This window comes from Mus caroli, unplaced genomic scaffold, assembly GCF_978045245.1.
Source record: "Mus caroli unplaced genomic scaffold, Mus_caroli_1 scaffold_2, whole genome shotgun sequence".
Lineage (NCBI taxonomy): Eukaryota > Metazoa > Chordata > Mammalia > Rodentia > Muridae > Mus > Mus caroli.
The window spans coordinates 88574747-88594875 of NW_028227257.1; the positions used below are offsets into that span (position 1 = coordinate 88574747).

General features: G+C 50.0%; 1 protein-coding gene across 2 annotated transcripts in view; it reads left to right on the forward strand.

Annotated features, from left to right (window-relative positions):
- The window catches only part of Creb3l1 (cAMP responsive element binding protein 3 like 1), a 42848-nt gene extending 25065 nt beyond the window's left edge, over positions 1–17783 (forward strand). The window contains exons 3-12 of one of the 2 annotated variants that reach the window (XM_029469947.2): positions 4908–5092; positions 6993–7071; positions 7644–7801; positions 8410–8559; positions 8724–8782; positions 8921–8989; positions 12634–12733; positions 13465–13591; positions 16688–16955; positions 17150–17783. In XM_029469947.2, coding sequence (XP_029325807.1) covers positions 4908–5092; positions 6993–7071; positions 7644–7801; positions 8410–8559; positions 8724–8782; positions 8921–8989; positions 12634–12733; positions 13465–13591; positions 16688–16955; positions 17150–17396 — 1442 coding nt within the window. In that variant the 3' untranslated portion in view covers positions 17397–17783. Of the gene's footprint in view, positions 1–4907; positions 5093–6992; positions 7072–7643; positions 7802–8409; positions 8560–8723; positions 8783–8920; positions 8990–12633; positions 12734–13464; positions 13592–16687; positions 16956–17112 lie in introns of both variants that reach the window. The other variant, XM_021155723.3, reaches the window with a different exon arrangement.
- The last annotated feature ends 2346 nt before the right edge of the window (positions 17784–20129 follow it).

The following is a 20129-nucleotide window of genomic DNA, read 5'->3' on the forward strand; positions in this document are numbered from 1 at the left end:
ACCCCAAAACACTGCCTGTTCTGTCCTTTCCTCTAAGACAGGTAATCCAGATCTTGTCATTTTTTATGGGTGGGTGTCCCTCTTAGATTTGTTTTTAATTTCTGTCTATGGTTGTTTTGCTTACATGTATGTATGTTAATCACATACATGCAAACCAGGGTGATAAATTTTCTGGAACTGGAGTCATAGACTGCAGTGTGGGTGCTGGGAATTGAACCCTGTGTCCTCTGAACGAGCAGCTAGTTCTCTTAACCACTGAGTCATCTCCCCAGCCCCCAGATCTGTCTCTTAACCTTGAGAAGCCTCAGTATCTTCATCTACCCGTGGGGACAGCCATGAAGGTGTGCAAAGCACCATCTGTCTCCATGGTAATTAGCGGCTTCCTTGTTCTATTTGTACCGCACAATGTCCAGGCAAGGTAGAAATACTTTAATAATCCCTATTTGACCCATAAAAAAGACTTCACAGCCAAGCAGTGGTGGCGCACGCCTTTAATCCCAGCACTCGGGAGGCAGAGGCAGGCGGATTTCTGAGTTCAAGGCCAGCCTGGTCTACAGAGTGAGTTCCAGGACAGCCAGGGCTACACAGAGAAACCCAGTCTCAAAAAAAAAAAGGACTTCACAAAAGGAGAGCTGCCTAGTTCATGCTAGCAAACAGAATAGAGAGCTAGAACCAGCACCCCCTGATTCTAATCTGCACCCCTTCTGTCTACAGCCTCCAGGGGTTGCAAAGGGGTTGAGACCTCAAGAGGATTAGATGTGCAACCTGGTATTCCCATAAGCTTACAGGTGTCTGTGTAAAGTCCTTAACCTTTCTGGACTTCTATTTCCTCAATTATAAGATGAAAACAGATGCTAGAAAGATGGCGCCACAGTAAGGAGTTCACACTGCTCTTGCGGAGGACCTGAGTTCAGTCCCCAGCACCTGAGCAGGTCTGTACACAACTGCCTGTGACCCCAGATTCAGGGAGCCCCAGTGCCCCTGAGAGTACCTGCACTCTCACACACAATACTTCCACACAGAACTGCATGTAGATATAACCTAATTCATTTTTTTAGTTTAAGGGAAAAGTTTTTGGTTTGTTTTTTTGTTTTTTGTTTTTTTGTTTTTTTGTTTTTTTGTTTTTTTGTTTTTCGAGACAGGGTTTCTCTGTGTAGCCCTGGCTGTCCTGGAACCCACTCTGTAGACCAGGCTGGCCTCGAACTCAGAAATCCACCTGCCTCTGCCTCCCGAGTGCTGGGATTAAAGGCGTGCGCCACCACCGCCAGGCCAAAAAGTTTTTTTTAAGATAAAAAATATGTACCTGAAAGATCTGGACAAGAATGAATATATATACATATACATATACACATACACATACACATACACATACACATACACATACACATACACATACACATACACATACACATACACATACACATACATATACATATATGTGTGTATGTATACATACATATGTACATATATGTGTGTATGTGTATATATATATATGTGTGTGTGTGTGTATATATATATATGTGTGTGTGTGTGTGTGTGTATTTGTATACAAATTTGTATACAAATACACACACACACACATACATATCCGTCCATAAGGTTTTCAGTTCTGGGCCCAGCATGGAATATACATTCCTATTAATTCTAGGAGTGGTTAGAACAATGAATGAAATTTGCTCATCTTGCCTTCCAGAGGACTCTGGCCTTGGGTGTAAACTCTTGATTGGCCACTCTATTAAATGGGGAGACAATGGTGCCTTCCTGGAATCTCCGTTAGCTCCGAGCATTCTGCTCTTAGACTGAACTGTGCTGCAGAGTCTCTACAAAAGTAGAAACTGGTTTTTGACCCCCCTGCCAAGAAGGAAGGGACACCTTCTGGAGTTTTAGGAGGTCCCGTGGCTTGTGACAGCTGAGGTCCCAGCTGCTCACCACACTTCCGCAACTGCCAAGTTCCTGGACCTCTGTGAGGTCTCAGACCCTAGCCTGGGAAGAGCAGGGACGTGACGCGCGACTCTGCCCCTCTCAGCCCGTGACAGATGATGACGGCAGATGGATGACAAGAGTCTCAGTCCACCCTGCTGGCTGGCTCAGCAACTCCTCAGCTACCCTAGGTCTATTTTTAAGGCAATTTGTCTGTGACCCTTTGCGGGGACAGCTTCCCGAACGCCCACAGCTTGGCCCTGTAATTTGGGAAGACTGTGGGTGTTCCTGGACCTTGGGGGCTGCCTGTGGCCCAGGGCTGGGTTCTCGGGCTCCATGCCCATTAGTGGGCCTCAGAGTCCCCTCCACCCAACTCCCTGCAAGCCGACCTCCTGGCTCCTGCCTTACTGCTGCAACGGTGGGCAACACTGCCCTGGAAGAGAGGGATGCCCATTGCCCACCAGGAGCTGAGGCATGCAAGCCCTGAAGCCCAGGTGAAACCACCTTACATGACTACAAGTTACACCCTACATGACTGCGTGTTAGGAGGTGGACTCTGCCCTGGGAAAACCTAAACATCCCTCCACCTCCATTGTAGAACTCACCCTTTGAGCTATGTTTCTAATGTCACACACGTGGTGGTCCAGTCTAGATAAAGGCTTGGGTTCCATCCCCAGTACCAGCATAAACTGGGCACAGTAGCACAGACCTGTAAACCTGATGATGGGGAGGTGGAGATAAGGCCAGAGGATCAAGGCCAACAAGGTGAATCTCAGCTACATAGCAAGTCCAGAGCCAGCCTGGACTACTTGAGACCTTCTCTTTAAAAAGACCAACAAAAGTCAACTTTCTTCTCTGTTCCCACTGCCTGCTTTTGCTCGCTCTGCATCTTCTCTCTCCTGCACTGTTTACCCGCCCCTTCCCCGCCCCACACATCCCTTCCCACCCACCCTGTTCTACTCACCTTGATTTCCCCCCACATAGAGCCAGTCTGCTCGGTCGTTTTATATAATGGGCTTCACAGCTCACGTTCAAAACTAAAAATGACAAGCAGCAAGCAACTGAGCATCCTGTAAGGAGGCTCCACTCTATGAGACTCTGAATCTGAGGGTGTGCACGGATGGTAGTGCCCTTCATACAATTCCAGGAGATAGGACAACTCAAGAGAGTTGTCTTCCAACACAGCATCCTCAGCCGTCCATTCCCATGGCCACATTCTGAATCTTACCACCTCCAGAAACTGCAGCCATCTAAACATTTTTCCAATTTTTATCAACTACTACTACTATTATTATTATTTATTATTATTATTATTGTGTGTGTGGGATGAAGAGCACATGTGTACCACAGATCGCCTGTGGAGAAGATCACAGGGTAACTTTGTGGAGTGTGCTCGCCCTCCTCCCTGTATGTGATTTTCAGGGCTCAAACTCGGGTCACCAGACCTGCACACTGAGCCGTCTCGATGGCTGTGATGTTTTTATTTTCAAACATGTTTTCAATCACAACTGCTAGGAAACCTCTATGTCCTGAAGTCCCTGGATATCCTTCATCAGGACAGGAGCTCCACTGAGCCAGCCCTTAGTCCTGCTTAGCAGGAAGGGCGGGGTGAACTAGAGCGGTTCACTTCATGGTGTCTGGGAAGCAGTCGAAAGAGCCAAATTCAGAATCCGAGGATTGCGAAGATGGCTGAGTGGTTGAGAGCCTGTGCTGCTCCGGCAGACGATTCCAGCTGAGAATCGTGGCTCTTCTCCGTGGCTCACAGTCACCTGTGTCTCTAGCTTCAGGAGATCCAGTGTTTTCTTCTGGTCTCCTCAGACATCTGCACGCATGCACGCACGCATGCATGCACTCACACTTGTAATTTTTTTTTTGTAAAGATTTTATTTTATGTGAGTACACCGTAGCTGTCTTCAGACACACCAGAAGAGGGCTTTAGATTCCATTACAGATGATTGTGAGCCACCATATGGTTGGTGGGAATTGAACTTAGGACCTCTGGAAGAACAATCTTAATGTTCTTAACCTCTTAACCGCTGAGCCGTCTCTCCAGCCCAGCACACTCTTAACTTTAACATAATAGAAATAAATCTAAAGTTATGAATCCTATCATGGTACAGCCCCAGGGCAGCTCCCAAGTCCGTGCTACCTGCTCACCTTTCTGACTCCACCATCCCTGTCCCCAGGTGTTCTCATGCTGCTAAACAGGGCAGTGTTTACTGAATAACGATAATCATGTTAACACTAGTTACTGATTAATGAACGTTCACTTCTTGCTAGGCACTGTGTTAAGTGTTAACAAGCATTGTACCAGGAATCCTGAAAATCTCCCCATTAGGTCTGACTGTTCATTCCCTCTATTTTTTTTCCATGTGTGTGTATATGTGCATGTGTGTGCACATGTATGGGGCGGCCAAAGACAGATATCCAGTGGCTTCCTCAATCACACTTCCATTATTTTTTGAGACAGGGTCTCTCATTGAGCCTGGACCCCACTGATTGGCTACACTGGCTAGCAAGCAAGCCCTGGGGGTCCTCCTGTGTCTACCCCTGCATCACTGGACTGATCGTCATATGCTCTTGTGTCCAGCTTTTTATATGGGTGCTGGGGATCCAAACTGAGGTCCTCATTCTTACACAGAAAGCCATCACCTCAGCCCCACTTTCTGCATTTTAAAGATGAGGAAGCTGAGACTAAGAGAGGGTAAGCAGCTTGCCTAAGGTCACACAGCAGGCCAGGAGAGGTCTAGGTGCAGAGGCCAAGCCTGTTCAGTCAGTGCCTCAATACAAGGATGCTCTAGCCTCTTCCGGTTCCAGCCCACCTATCTCACTTCACAAGAGTGGCCTGGGTTTGCTGCCAGATGGTATGGGCACTCTGACATCACTCCTCAGTCCCAGGTGCTCCCTGGTAGGCAGTAGGTCAGAGTTCTGTGCTCTGGGAGCCCCCGAACCTGAGTCTTTCCCACTTCACCCCACCCCCACCCCAGATGTGGAACACGGAGCGTGGGCCCTGGGAAACAAGCTGTGCTCCATCATGGTGAAGCAGGAGCAGAGCCCGGAGCTGCCTGTAGATCCCCTGGCTGCCTCTTCTGCCATGGCTGCTGCCGCCGCCATGGCCACCCCACCACTGCTGGGCCTCAGCCCCATGCCCCGGCTGCCCATCCCTCACCAGGTAAGCCTGGGAACTGCGCACAGGGGCTGAGGGAGGGAGGGAAGGGAGTCACACCCAAAGTCCTGGACCGCACCCTAGGGTCCATGAACTGGGAACCCTGGGAGCTGAGGGACTTGGACCTCCCACACTCACCATCACTCCTGCATCCTCCAGTGCCCTCCAAGCACGCTGGGCCCTCCCTGCATCAGAGAAAGCTTTGCAGGGTGCCAGCAAAGGCTGAGGGTTGGTTTCCAAGTTAAGGATATCTGAACGGGGGATACCCCAGGATACTTCTTTTCCTTTTAAATTCCAGGATTTAGAGAAAGGTTAACATGTATGTATATTAATAAACCACGCTTGTGAGAATCCCTGCCTCCACTTCTGGAGTGTATAGGTAACTGCTTAAATCTGAGACCCTTCCTGGCTTCTGGGAGAGGCTTCGCTAGGTCAGGTTTGGTTCCCTGCTGTGCTCCAGGCTGGCCTCTCTTTTTTCTCCAGCTTCCTTCTTTGTAAAATAGGAACAAGGCACAGGGCCTAAAATTCTATGGTTTAAATGAATAAATGCTAGGGCTGGAGAGATGGCTCAGCGGCTAAGAGCACTGACTGCTCTTCCAAAGGTCCTGAGTTCAAATCCCAGCAACCACATGTTGACTCACAACCACCTATATAAGGGGATCTGATGCCCTCTTCTGACATATAGATGTATATGCAGCAGAGCACTCAAAATTAAATAAATAAAAAATAAAAATAAATAAACACTAATCCCTAGGCCAGAAGTTTGCTGGCCACCTGGGTTACCTCTTCAAAGTAGGTCGTCCTAAGCAAGAAAGGTCACCTTTCCCTGCCCCCAAGGTCAAGGACGAATGGCCAGCTTGATCCCCAGAGAGTCTCCAGGATTAGCTCAGCCAATATCAGAAGGAAGAATGAGCCGCAGCAGGAAAGGGAACAAGATCCCAGGAGTTGAGCCCTAAATCACGCAGCTGAGCTTGGCCTGTCGGACCCTAGAGCAGAGCATTTCCACTCCACACAGGACACAGGAGCCAGGCTGTAACTATCTGAACCCCCACAGGGCTGCACCGCTCCACACTCCCCTCGGTCCCCTCATCCGAAGTGCTGCTATTAAGCTGGATGGAGACCAGGGAACGGCCAAGCTCCTGAACATCTCGTTGTCCTATGCCCAGCACTCTGTCTCCCACACAGTGCCGTGATCTCTGCAGACAGCAGATGCAGTAGGGAGAGACAGTCCCAAGAGCCAAGACCTTCTCACAGAGACCACCACTTATGTGCACACGTACAAAACCACACATGTTCCTGAAGCCCTGACTATAACGTCACTTTGGAATTTAAATACATAGGAACACATTCTTCTTAAGAGTGTACATCTGATTGCACCCAAGCCTAACTTGAAGCCCCCCAAGGGTTCTCACTGCTGCAAGCTTCCTTGACTGGGCTCTACTCCCATTTGTATCCGAGGATCCACATGACATTTCAGCTCCTGCTGCTTTTTCTCAGCCTTGACCATTTAATTCCTCCTGAACTATTGTTCCCATTCATCCAACAGCTACAGTGGGACTAACATACCTCCCGTGCTCATAGCAACCACATACCAAGGCCTACATGGCTTTCACAGTGAAGGGTCAGCCTCTACCTGGAAGGCGGCCTGGCCCCGGATACCATAGGAACGCTCCCTTCCTGAGACACAGTTCTGGCCTACAGTGTGTAGCCACTGTTCGTTGTCGAATGTGTCGAATGGCTTTTCTAAGCATGAGGACTAGCCTGGGCTGGGCCCAGACCTCCTGAGGCCAGCCATGCCTCCAGCTCTGCAGGGCAAACCTCCAGCCAGAGGGAGGGAGGAAAGTGAGGGGTTTGATGAGAATTGTCCCAGGGGCAGGTGATGGAGATGAATCTGTCTCTTCCTCAGGCCCCAGGAGAAATGACTCAGCTGCCAGTGATCAAAGCAGAGCCCCCAGAAATGAGCCAGTTTCTCAAAGTGACACCAGGTAAGTGTGTACAAGAGAGAGACTCCTAGTCATGGACAGATGGCATCTGTCTAGACCACCTCCATCTAGACCACCCCTGTGCCTCAAAACTCCCGCTTCTCCCCCAAATGCTCTTATAAGGACAGCATTTAATTGGGGCTGGCTTACAGGTTCAGAGGTTCAGTCCATTATCAAGGTGGGAGCTGACACCATACAGGTAAGCATGGTGCAGGCAGAGCTGAGAGTTCTACATCTTCATCTGAAGGCTGCTAGTAGAATACTGGCTCCCAGGCAGCTAGGATAAGGGTCTTAAGCCCATGCCCACAGTGACACACCTACTCCAACAAGGCCACACCTTCTAATAGTGCACCCCCTGGGTCGAGTATATACCAACCATCACAGAGGTAGCACTCAGCAATCATCTTCATGGGTGCCAAGTGTCTTTTCTAACACTGCTAGGGGCATCTGATACCCAGCTCGGGTCAAGGGCCTCTCGGTACATTTTCTGCAGTCAGGGCTGGTTCAGCTGTTCTCATGACATTACCACAGAGATGGGGTGCAGCCCTACTAACCAAGTCCTCTACTTTTTGCAGAGGACCTCGTACAGATGCCTCCAACACCCCCCAGCAGCCATGGCAGTGACAGTGACGGCTCCCAGAGTCCCCGCTCTCTTCCCCCCTCCAGCCCTATCCGGCCCATGGCCCGCTCCTCCACGGCCATTTCCACCTCTCCGCTCCTCACTGCCCCTCACGTAAGCAACCAGGGATGGGCTGACCCTGGAGATGAGGTGATAAGTAGTTCCCCTAGTTCCCTGATCAGTGAAGAGGGTCAGGGAGCCCCAAGTCCGACACTTACCCCATCAGATCCGGGGAGGTACCTGTTTAACAGGTAAGAGGGGGAATGCTCCAGTTCTGCCTCAAGCTGACTAGAAATCAAAGATAGAGAGACAAGGTCCAGGGGGGCCTGGGTGCAACCAGCTATGGAACCAAGATGAGAATCTGACGTTTCTGAGCCCTGACGAGTGACCCAGCCTATCTCCAAGAAGTACTTTTTCGGGGCAAAATGGAAAAGACTTTGAACCCTGAGGAGGTCATGGCTCCTCCTAATTGGAACTGTGGGAAAGGGCCTGAGGAGGGTGCTGTTTAGGGGACCCTAGACGAATGAGCTTTGAGACTGTGGATTCTAGGGTAGGATAGATGAAGGGGCCTCCCAAAACCATTCAAACACTTGATCCGTGTTACTGGACCTAACTCAGATTCAACCCCTTCTCCAAGGAGGAAACCGAGAGTCGGAGACTTGAATACATAGATAGTACACAATAGTGCTTGAGTTTGAACCCAGATTGTCTGCTTTCTTCAGAAACTGCAGGGGACATCAGGGCCACTGCTCTTGACAGAAGAGGAGAAGCGGACCTTGATCGCAGAGGGTTACCCTATCCCCACCAAGCTCCCCCTCACCAAGGCTGAGGAGAAGGCCTTGAAGAGAGTACGCAGGAAAATTAAGAACAAGGTAAGACTGGAGCTGTCCCTGCCCTAGGACTATGAGGACATTTTCACTGAAGTGGGCCTCTGCCCCTCGGTGATGTCAGCTCTGAAACCAGGGACTGCCTGGGAAGGGGATACTAGGCCATGGTAACCCCTCTTTTGGAATTTCCTCCTCCTGCTCCTCCTCAGATTTCTGCCCAGGAGAGCCGCCGCAAGAAGAAGGAGTATGTAGAATGTCTAGAAAAGAAGTAAGTGTCACATTCAGGACAGGACCCCAACCTGGTGTACTGTCCTCAGCCAGAGACCTGGCTGCAGGCAGTGGGATGACTGTGGGACAGAGGAGTCTGTGGGAACACCCTGAGCCTGTGCCTGCTTGACCCTTCCAGGGTGGAGACATATACATCAGAGAACAATGAGCTGTGGAAGAAAGTGGAAACCCTAGAGACTGCCAACAGGTGAGTGGCACCCCTGTGTCCCACCTGCCCACTAAAAGCTCTGGGAGGCAGGAGAGAAAGAGAACCAGCTCAGGGTGATACCCCAGCATGCACCCCACGACCTGGGAGCTCTGAGGTCCTGCCAGTCCCTGACTTCCCAGGTGTCCCTGACTGCACATAACTCTAGACTTCTGACAGGCCGGTAAGATGTTCAAGTGAGACTGTGCAGGGCAGAAACTTTCCAGCTGTGCTTCTCAGCATCAGCATCGTCTCTCAGATTGTTAGAAATGCTTCTTCTCTCTTCCTGGGCATGATTGTGCATGCCTGTAATCCTAGCACTTGGGAGGGCACAGACAAGCAGATCTGTGTAAGTTCAAGGCCAGCCTGGTATACCTAGAGAGCTCCAGGATAGGTAGGAAAGCATAGATAGACTCTGTCTCAAACAAACAAAGGAAAAGAAAGAAGTGCTTATACTCAGGCCCAGAGCTAAGTCTGTTGAGTCATTTACTGCAGCTGCAGGGATCAGTGATCTCTGTAGATTTTATTTTGTTTTGAGAGAGTCTCATATAATTTAGGCTGGCTCCAGACTTGCTGAGTTCTCTGCCTCTACCTCCTAAGTAGTAGGGTTCAAGCGTGTGTCCCTGTACCTGGCTGCCACCAGTGTTGCTGTGGTTTGTTGTTTTATGTGCATGAGTGTTTTGCCTACTTAGTGTGTCTGTGCAGCATGTGCATGCAGTACCCATGGAGGCCACAAGAGGGTGTTGGATCCTCTGAAACTAGAGTTCCAGACAATTAGGAGCTGCCATATGGATGCTGGGAACTGAGCCCAGGTCCTCTGGAAGAGTGGTCAGTGCTCTTAACCCTTGAGCCATCTTACCAGCCCCTTCAATCAGTACTTTTTTATGTCCCTAGAGCAGTTCCTATACTACTAAATCTGATGGCTAAGACCTTTGCCACTCAAAGCCAGCTCCCCATGCGACCCGAGAACTTGTGAGAAATCAGGAATTTCAGGACTTTCCTAAGATTGCTGAGACAGAATGTACATTGTGTGTATTTACGTGCATGCATGTGTGCATATGTGCATGTGTGTAAGTATGCAGAGGTCAACATCCAGCGTCTTCTTTGATTGTTCTTCACCTTATCATCTGAAACAGGATCTTTCTCTGAATCTGACACTCACTGGTTGGCTGACTGAGCTGGCTCTGTGTAGAGTGTCCACTGCCCCCTCCTCCCAACACACCAGGGTTGTGGCAGCCATGCCAAGACAGCTTTTCTTTTCTTTCTTTTTATCTTTTAAAGATTTTATTTACTTTATCTATATGAGTACACTGTAGCTGTCTTCAGGCACACCAGAAGAGGGCATCAGATCCCATTACAGATGGTTGTGAGCCACCATGTGGTTGCTGGGAATTGAACTCAGGACCTCTGGAAGAGCAGTCAGTGTTCTTAACCGCTGAGCCATTTCTCTAGCCCTCTTTCTTCCTTCCTTCCTTCCTTCCTTCCTTCCTTCCTTCCTTCCTTCCTTCCTTCCTTCCTTTTTTTTCTTTTTTTATTTGAGACAAGGTGTTTTTTATTATTATTATTATATAGCTCTGGCTGCTCTGGAAGCTGCTAATGTACACCAGGGTGGCCTCGAACTCACAGAGATCATTGCCTCTGTGTCCTGAGTGCTGGGATTAAAGGGATGTGCCACCGGCTCATACCTCGCTTTTTTACATGGGTGTTGGGGATACAAATTCAGTTCCTCATGCTTGGGTGATAGCACTGTACCTGCTAAGCCAGCTCTCAAATTGCACTTTAACAAGTACCCTGCATGGTTCCATTACATTGGGTTTGAGAAACATTAGTCTCAGGAAGCCAGCATGGCACCTGGCTTTTAGCATAAAACTACAGATTTGGAGCTTGGGTTCTGGCTCCAGTCTGCTATTGTCTGTGACTCTGCTGTTTCTTGTGAGCCTCTCTGGGCCTCAGTATTCTTGGTGACAGTGATGTGACACCAGCAACTGGGCTAACAGGACTGATGGGAAACTCTATAAGACACAACCAAAACCAACATGATCTGTGGCATTAAAGAGTGGCTTGCTTCTTGATTCGTCCTCTTTATAATACTGGCTCTGATTCTAGATCGTGTCCTGAGCTATGAATCCATACTGTTTTTTTTTTAAGATTTATTTATTTATTATATGTAAGTACACTGTAGCTGTCTTCAGACTCTCCAGAAGAGGGAGTCAGATCTCATTACGGATGGTGGTGAGGCACCATGTGGTTGCTGGGATTTGAACTCTGGACCTTTGGAAGAGCAGTCGGGTGCTCTTACCCACTGAGCCATCTTACCAGCCCCCATACTGTTTTCTAGGAGTAATTACAGTCACACAAACAACAGTATTTAGGAGAATCCTAACACAGGACACTGTCTCCTTGCTAGCTGAGGGTTGAACCTAGGACCTTGTACACACCGCACAAACGCTTTACCACTACGCTAAGCTCCCTTGCTATGTTTTTAGTTTTTGTCTGTTTACATATTTTAAGTTTTTAGTGTGTTTATTTTTTGAGTATGTGTGTGCACACCATGGTGTTACCTGTGCAGGTTAGATGGCAAATTATAGTAGTCAATTCTCTCCTTCCACCCTGTAGGTACCAGGGACGGGATTGGGGTTATTAGGCTTGCTTGCAAGTACTTGTATGTGCTGAGCCATTTAACGCCCCCCCCCGTCACTTTTTGAAACATGTTCTTGTGTAGCCAGGTTGACCACAAACTCATGATGTCATTGAAGCTATCCTTGGACTCCTGATCCTCCTTCCCCTCTGACTGCCTGGCCCAGTGCAAGGCTTCTTCCATGCTGCACCACGTAGCCTAACCTGAGTGCTCAATTTTTGGAAACAGGGTTTTTCTGTGTTGTAGCTCAGTCATGAACTTCCTATGTACCTGGGCATCCTTCTGTTTCCCCAGCCTCAGGAGAACTTGCTACATATTTTCTCCTTTCCTTTCTCAGACCCAGCTTCTCAGGCAGGGGCAGAGCCTTCAAACTTCACCTTGCTACCTCTGCCCTTAAAAATCTCAGTTTTAAGACTATTTCGCCACCTGCTGTCCACTTCAGGAACTGCATGAACACTGCTGGGTGGAGAAGTGCAGTATTAACCAGGATTCTGTGCTGGACAGAACCTAGTTCTTGCCCTCAGTTAGCAACTGAGACAACAATGGAACTCCCCAAATAAAGCTGATGTGCTACAGGTGCTGTGATAATGGTAAAACAGCAATAAATGAACATAAACAATGCCCATTTACTGACTGCACTACACACTATGTCAAGTGTCTTTCTTGTGGAATCAGGGTGCTGTGGGGTGCAAGGGAGGAGAGTCAATGTCTCTGTGACTGGTGCTGCATAAGAAAAGGAAATCCATCCTCTCCCGAGAAGTCAGGAGCAAGAGTTAGGCACCCCTAAGCTTCTACAGGATGACCCAGCTTCCCACCGTGAGTCAGGTCCCCGAGACCCAAGCCAGGCTGCAGAGAGCCTACCAGGAGGTGACCTTTTATATCTTGACTACAATGGGCACCAAAGCATAGAGGCCCAGTCAGGAGCCAGCCAGGGCTCCTCAGGAGAGGCCAGGATGCAGACATGGCTGCTGTACCTGAGTCCCCGTGGTGACTTCTGTGCCTTCTTCAGGACCCTGCTCCAACAGCTGCAGAAACTCCAGACTCTGGTCACCAGCAAGATCTCCAGACCGTACAAGATGGCAGCCACGCAGACCGGCACCTGTCTCATGGTAGGTGCTACTCCTTAGCATAAGGCAGCAGAGGGAAGCTCTTCTTGAGGCTAGCTCTCCAGGACAGTGAGCAGAGTCTGAAGGGACCAGTGACCTGTCCAGGCCAGTTCTAACAGATGTGAGGTTGATGCTACTAAATCTAGTGAAAGGCAGGTCCTTGGAAAAGTGGCTTCTATAGATTCAAGGAGTGTGATTCTTCTTGGAATGGGTGATAGGGAGAAAATAAAGGAGCCCCCCTCAGGGTCCCCCAAGGCTAGAGGGGACACCTAGGTCAGGCTCAGCCTCTGTGTGGCTCTCTTCCATTACTCTGTCCTCCCACGGAAGCACACGTTGCCTCTGACATTCTAAGGGTAGGGCCTCGCTGGAGCTCCCCGGGGCCCTTGGCTCCTTCTCTGGTTCAGGCTGCGAAGGTGATGATGTGGCTCTGTGTCCTTCTCCCTGGTCACAGTTGCAACCCTCCCTTCCCCTTTCCCTCTTCCCCTTTCTTCCTTTCCTGATTTCTCTATAGGTGAGAACCACACAGAACCCCGCCCTCTGGTCTCTGGTCCCTTTCATGTCACTAGATTGGATTGAAGGTGACTTGAGCAGCCTGTGCCTGCTTCCAGCCAGCTCTGGGGAGGCGTTTTGGGGAAACTGAGCCTTTTGCGTCCAATGCTTTAGGGTGAGGAGAGTTGGGAGTGGCCAGTCTTGTAGGCCTGCCCAGATCCAATGACTGCTCTGTCTACTACTAGGTGGCAGCCTTGTGCTTCGTCCTGGTGCTGGGCTCCCTTGTGCCCTGCCTTCCTGCATTCTCTTCCGGCTCAATGACTGTGAAAGAAGATCCTATCGCAGCTGACAGCGTCTACGCAGCCAGTCAGAGTAAGTACCTCCAAACTCTGGGTGTTAGCCAGTTACTAGAGAGAAGCCATAGCAGGTGCACTCACGCCTTTAATCCCAGCACTCTGGAGGCAGAGGCAGGTGGATCTCTCTGAGTTCAAGACCATCCCAGTCTACATGAGGAGTTCCAGACCAGCCAGGGATACATTAGTGAGACCCTGTCTCCAAAAAGTCTGGAGTGCTGTAGAGATAGATGGCTTGGTACTGGCTGCTCTTCCAGAGGACCCACGTTTGATGCCTAACCACCCATATGGTGGCTCACAGCCACCTGCAACTCCAGTTCCAGGGGATCAGATGCCAAATTCTTGTCACAGAAGGCACCAAGCACCCAGGTAGTACACAGACACAATGGCAGGCAAAGCATTCATACACATTTTAAAAAATTAAAAATAAATATTTATAAGAGATTTGGGTTGGCATTATCTCATTCTATACTCTTTTGTTTTGTTTTGTTTTGTTTTGTTTTTGTTTTTTGAGACAGGGTTTCTCTGTGTAGCCCTGACTGTCCTGGAACTCATTTGTAGACCAGGCTGGCCTCAAACTCAGAAATCCACGTGCCTCTGCCTCCCGAGTGCTGGGATTAAAGATGTGTGCCACCATGCCCGGTTCATTCTATACTCTTAATTCTGCAAATGGAATAACAGAGCCCCAGTGAGAGTCTATGACCTTTTTAATGTTAGTTGTAAAAGTGGGGCCAGACTCTTTTAATTTTAATTTTTAAAATATATTTATTTATTTTATGCATGTGAGTACACTGTAGCCGTCTTCAGACACATCAGAAGAGGGTATCAGATCCCATTACAGATGGTTGTGAGCCACCGTGTGGATGCTGGGAATTGAACTCAGGACCTTGGAAGAACAGTTAGTGCTCTTAACCGCTGAGCCATCTCTCTAGCCTGAGGACCAGATTCTTTGCCTCTCTGAGATCCTTTGGCCCAGCCATGTGGAGAGGGCAGACTTAGAGGGCAGCAGAGTGTTCTAGGGACAGCAAGTGAGTGTCAGTCTTCAGTCATTTCTGATGTGACAGAGTCTACTTTGTGACAGTGTTAAGAAAGCAGCTGAGGCACACCGGACCTGCAGCAGGTGTCAGGACTCTGCAGGGAGTGCCTACCCCTGGGGGAGTGGTAGTTGTGATGTGGGTGCCACCCTAGTGGAGTGCGGTGTGGTTCAGGTCAGAATAGGTGCACACATGGCCTCTTGTTGATTTCTAGACCCCAGAAGCTGCCATCCTTACACTGAGCATACACCTTGCTTTCTGGAATAGCTCCTGACATGAGGGGAAAGACAGGCCATGAACAGCAAGTATAGGGAACAGCAAAGATTGGCATGGCTTTCAGAAGTAGAGGCCACTTCCGGTAGATCCATGGAAGAACTTCTAAGCCAGGGGCATGAATCTTACGTGGCTGAAGAGAAAGAGGAAACAGATGAGAGGTCAGAGAGAGGGGAGAGCAGGGAGTGTGTGGAGAGGAGAGGTACTGCGGGGGTGGGGATGGGGGCGGTGAGCAAGGCTGAGAGGCTAGAAGGGAGGACAGGAGCTGGGGAGCTGGGAGGAGAACTGAGAGGAGAGGGGCTGTGATGGGGCGGTGGGGTGGGGCTGGCGCGGGGGCGGGGCGGGGCGGGCCAAGGCTATCAAGGACAGAGGAGAGGAAGCAGACACAGAAGAGGAGGGGCAGTGCTAAAGTACAAACCCCAGGGAGGGGGAGGGAGGACATGAATGAGCCTCTGGAGGGAGTGAAGCACAGGGCAGGGCAGAGGGCACGTCTGAGGAAGGAGGTGGCTTGTTGAGCCGGCTGGTTTCCGGACTGCAGCTTCACACAATGCCAGGGGCCGCCTTTTCCATAGATTCTCATAGATTAAACCCTGCAGGGGAAGCTGGGAGGCACGCAGCAGACTGGAGCCAGGAAGCCAATTTACGGGGACCCTTGATGATGAGCTCTGGAAAGCGGGGCTTAAAGCACCTAATTCCCAGGGCTTCATGTGAGATTTAATTGGCTTTAAGCTAAGGGCACGGGTGTCCAACAAACATTCTATATATTTTTTTTTTCCCTCTCCTTGACTTCCCAGAGGAACTAGCTTAGAAAAGAAAAGGGTTTCCTTAATTCTCCCAGGAAGTAAGTGGCATGGGAGGATTCGAACCCAACTCTCAGCAGGTTCTGTCAGTGTGATCCTAGCTTCTTAGGTCAAGGCCTAAAGAGCGTAGGTGTAAGGCTTACATGGGCTACAAAATTAATTAATGGCCTGCCTGAACAACTTAGTGAGACCCCGTCTCACTATAAACGAGAGAGAGAGAGAGAGAGAGAGAGAGAGAGAGAGAGAGACAGAGACAGAGACAGAGACAGAGACAGACAGAGAGACAGAGACAGAGAGAGACAGAGAGAGACAGAGAGAGACAGAGAGAGACAGAGAGAGACAGAGAGAGAGAGAGACAGAGAGAGACAGAGAGAGACAGAGAGAGAGACAGGGACCATGTCCTGACGATAGTGTCTTGGCCTAGCTATTACGAAGTTCTGGGTTCAGTCCTTAGTATAAGGAGAGAAAAGTCCCAGTTTCCAATAAGCAAACCATTACTGTCTTGCTCAGAAGTGCAACATTTTTGAGCTCATGCTTTTACAAAGCACAGTTTGAGCAGGGCGTGGTGGCGCATGCCTTTAATCCCAGCACTGCAGAGGCAGGCGGATTTCCGAGTTTGAGACCAGCCTGGTCTACAGAGTGATTTCCAGGACAGCCAGGGCTACACAGAGAAACCCTGTCTGGGGGTGGGGTGGGGTGGGGTTGAGCAGCACAGCTTCAATTGTTATACATTGTTATACGGCGTTTACTCATCGAATCCTTGAATCTCCGTGAGGTTGGTTATACTATCCCCATTTTACAGATCAATAAACTGATGCCCAGCAAAATCAGAGCAGAGTGTGACTAGCCTAAAATCATACAGCCAGGGATCCTCAGGGCTAGGAGGAGGAGTCAAGCCTGTAAGATGTCAGAGGCTGTACTCTTCATGCCCGGCAAGTGAATGAAGCAGATCCGGTAGAGGGCACATACCTGAGGGGCCTCCGTGGCTCACCCTGGTTTTTTCCCCAGTGCCTTCCCGAAGCCTACTGTTCTACGATGATGGGGCAGGTTCATGGGAAGATGGCCGAGGTGCTCTACTGCCTGTGGAGCCCCCAGAAGGCTGGGAGCTCAAACCCGGGGGTCCAGCAGAGCAGAGGCCCCAAGACCACCTCCGACATGACCGTGCAGACAGCATCCATGAGACCACCAAGTACTTGAGAGAGACCTGGCCAGAGGACACTGATGACAACGGCACCAGCCCCAACTTCTCCCACCCCAAGGAGTGGTTCCATGACAGGTGAGCAGAGGGACAGCCTTCCCTTCCCAGGGTCCCAGGCTGTGCCTCCCTCGGCCACATCTTCCCAGGGGGAGGGGTCCCTGGTCAAGTCCTGGCTCACAGTTGAATGATGGGTACCCCAGGGCAGATTCATCCCTGGATCTTCTTCTCTCCCCAGGGATCTGGGCCCCAACACCACCATCAAACTCTCCTAGGCCACTCCAAGACCCAGGACACAGGACGGACACCCTGGCACCCAGAAGAGGCGTTCTCTTGCTCGATGACCCAGATCCAGCTCATACCCCTGCCGCCCGGGTCCCTGTAGTAGCTGGGGACACTCTATGTCCCCAGACACTTGGACTGCTCCCCTGGGCCGACCACTCCGTTCCCACCTTTCCCTCCTACCACTATCCGTCCTCCTCTGATAAACCACTCACTGGGCTACCCATTTCCTTCCCATAGTGACCAACGCAACCACTGTTCCTGGCCCCCTCATACAGAAACACACAAGCAGACATACACACACAAACACACACCCCCATCTCCTACTGTACAGAGACCAAGAACAGAAATCGTTTGTAAATAATGAACCTTATTTTTTATTATTGCCAATCCCCTAAGATATTGTATTTTACAAATCTCCCTCCCGTCACCTCTCCCTTATTTTGTATTTTATGAAATTAGTGCGGGCTTTGCTACCCTTTGGCCTGGGGAAGAGGGACACCCCACCCTCACCAGGCCTCTCCCTGCCGCTGCCCAAGCTGCTGGGCCTTTTTAATTTGCCAAACTGCTCCTCCACCAGCTCAGCACACGCTTTAAGAAAGCAAAATTAAAAAAAAAAAAAAAAGATTCAGCATCAACCCTGACTCTGTGTGTCCTTTGTGAGGGTCCGGGAATGAGGAGGTGGGAAGCTTTAGCTTATAGTTTTTGTGTGGGGGACATGAGAGGGTGCCTGGTGAGAAAGCCTTTCTGTCTGGAGACATTTGTCCAGCTAGTCACCAAATCTGGACTGGATAACTCAAATACAATGCCCGGAACCAAACTGAAAATTAAAAAAACAAAAAACAGTTTGATAGAGTGTTATACATCTGTAGTCTCAGCCAAGATGGGAGACAGAGACAGGAGAACCTCATGGAAGCTCAGCTCACGGGCTAACTGCCTGCAGCAGAGAAAAGAGACCCTACGTCACAAGATGGAAGGCACAGGCCACTGTGGTGCAGCAATGTGGAGGCAAAGGCAGGCAGAGGCCTGAGTTCAAGGCTAGACTAGTCTACATTTCTTGTTGTTTTCAAGACAGGGTTTCTCTGTGTATCCCTAGCTGTCCTGGAACACACTCTGTAGGCCAGGCTAGCCTCGAACTCACAAATCCCCCTGCCTCTGCTTCCCAAGTGCTGGGATTAAAGAGGTGCACCACCACGCCCGGCAGCACTAGTCTGCATTTCAAGTTCTAGGCCAAGGCTACACAGTGACTCTCTTAAGTAAAAAAAAAAAAAGGGGGGGGGGGCTGGAGAGATGGCTCAGCTGTTAAGAGCACTGACTACTCTTCCAGAGGTCCTGAGTTCAAATCCGAGAAACCACATGGTGGCTGACAGCTGTCTGTAATGGGATGTGATGTCTTCTTCTGTGTATGAAGACAGCTACAATGTAGTCATATACATAAAATAAATATTTTTTTTAAAAGAAAAAGTTAGAAGGCAAGAACCTAACTTCTGAAAGTTGTCCAATGACCTCCACATGCACAATATATATGCAAATACACAGGAGCACACAAGAGGGGGGGAAGTAGGAGACCTAAATATCCAGGGCTGAAGAGGAAGGGTTCCCAGCTGAGGTTAGGAAATGCCAGCATCTGGGCAGGTGATAAGTTAGAGACGTGGTCTACAGCCAGGCGTGGTGGCGCACGCCTTTAATCCCAGCACTCGGGAGGCAGAGGCAGGCAGATTTCTGAGTTCGAGGCCAGCCTGGTCTACAGAGTGAGTTCCAGGACAGCCAGGGCTATACAGAGAAACCCTGTCTCAAAAAACCAAAAAAAAAAAAAAAAAAAGAGAGAGAGAGAGAGAGAGAGAGAGACTTGGTCTACAAACAGGGAAGGAGGGAAGAGCTGAACACCAGGAAAGATGGTGGCAGTGAGGAGGAGGAAGCAGTGGAAAGAGAGACTGAGATAGAATGAAGGGAAAGAAGAGGGCACAGAAAGTGAAGTTAGAGACAATATAGAAGACAGGCGGTGGTGATGGTGGCCACAGCAGCAGTGGCAGACGACTTTAGTCCCAGCACTTGGGAGGCAGAGGCAGGCAGATACACAGAGTGAGTTCCAGAACAGCCAAGACTACACAGAGAAACCCTGACTTGAAAAACCAAAAAAGAAAGTGGAAGGGGCAGCTTTAAGACAGGGTGGCCTGAGTGTCAAATGCCACAGAGATGAGAAGGCTGAGTGAGGCCCTCCCTGTGCTCTTGGGAGGAGCTCTGCTGAGAGCAGCTGTGGCAGAAGTGAAGGGAAGGTGAGTTGGGGATAGAGTGAAGGCTGGAGTGGGGGGTGAGGGGGAGATCAGAATGAGGGGTGGAGTGAAGGCTGGGGTGGGGGAGGGGGAGGTGAGAATGGGGGGGGTGGAGTGAAGGCTGGGGTGGGGGAGGGGGAGGTGAGAATGGGGGGGTGGAGTGAAGGCTGGGGTGGGGGGCAAGGTCAGGAGCAGTTCAGGCTGTTCTCCACACAATAGAAGACTGGCTGGGATTGTTTCCAGAAGACAGATGACAGAAAGGAAACTGAAGGCACCACCAGGAGAGATGGTGGCAGTGGGTGAGAGCTGGAGAGCCAGGGGAGGGGTTCACTAAGGGGCAGGTGATCTATGGGTGAGAAATGAGGGGAGATGGAAACTGTGAGGCTTGGGCCAGGGTGACTAGGAGTTGAGATGAAGAGAATAGGACAATTACAGACAAGCCTGCAGAATAGCAGGAGTCCCTCCCCTTCATGTGTGGTTCTTTGCCGACACAGGAGCTCAGACAAGACACAGTTCCTGAGGGTAAAGGACTTGAAACGAAGCGTTCCCCTATTCCTCACTAGCAGCACAAACTGTGAATAACCCAGTAGGAACTGAAATAGTCCTTAGAGACCTCCTACCCACTCCACAGGACTGATGTGTCTCAACCACTGACCTACATCCCCCTGAGGACACTTTGGTGGTGTGGTGTGGTGTGTGT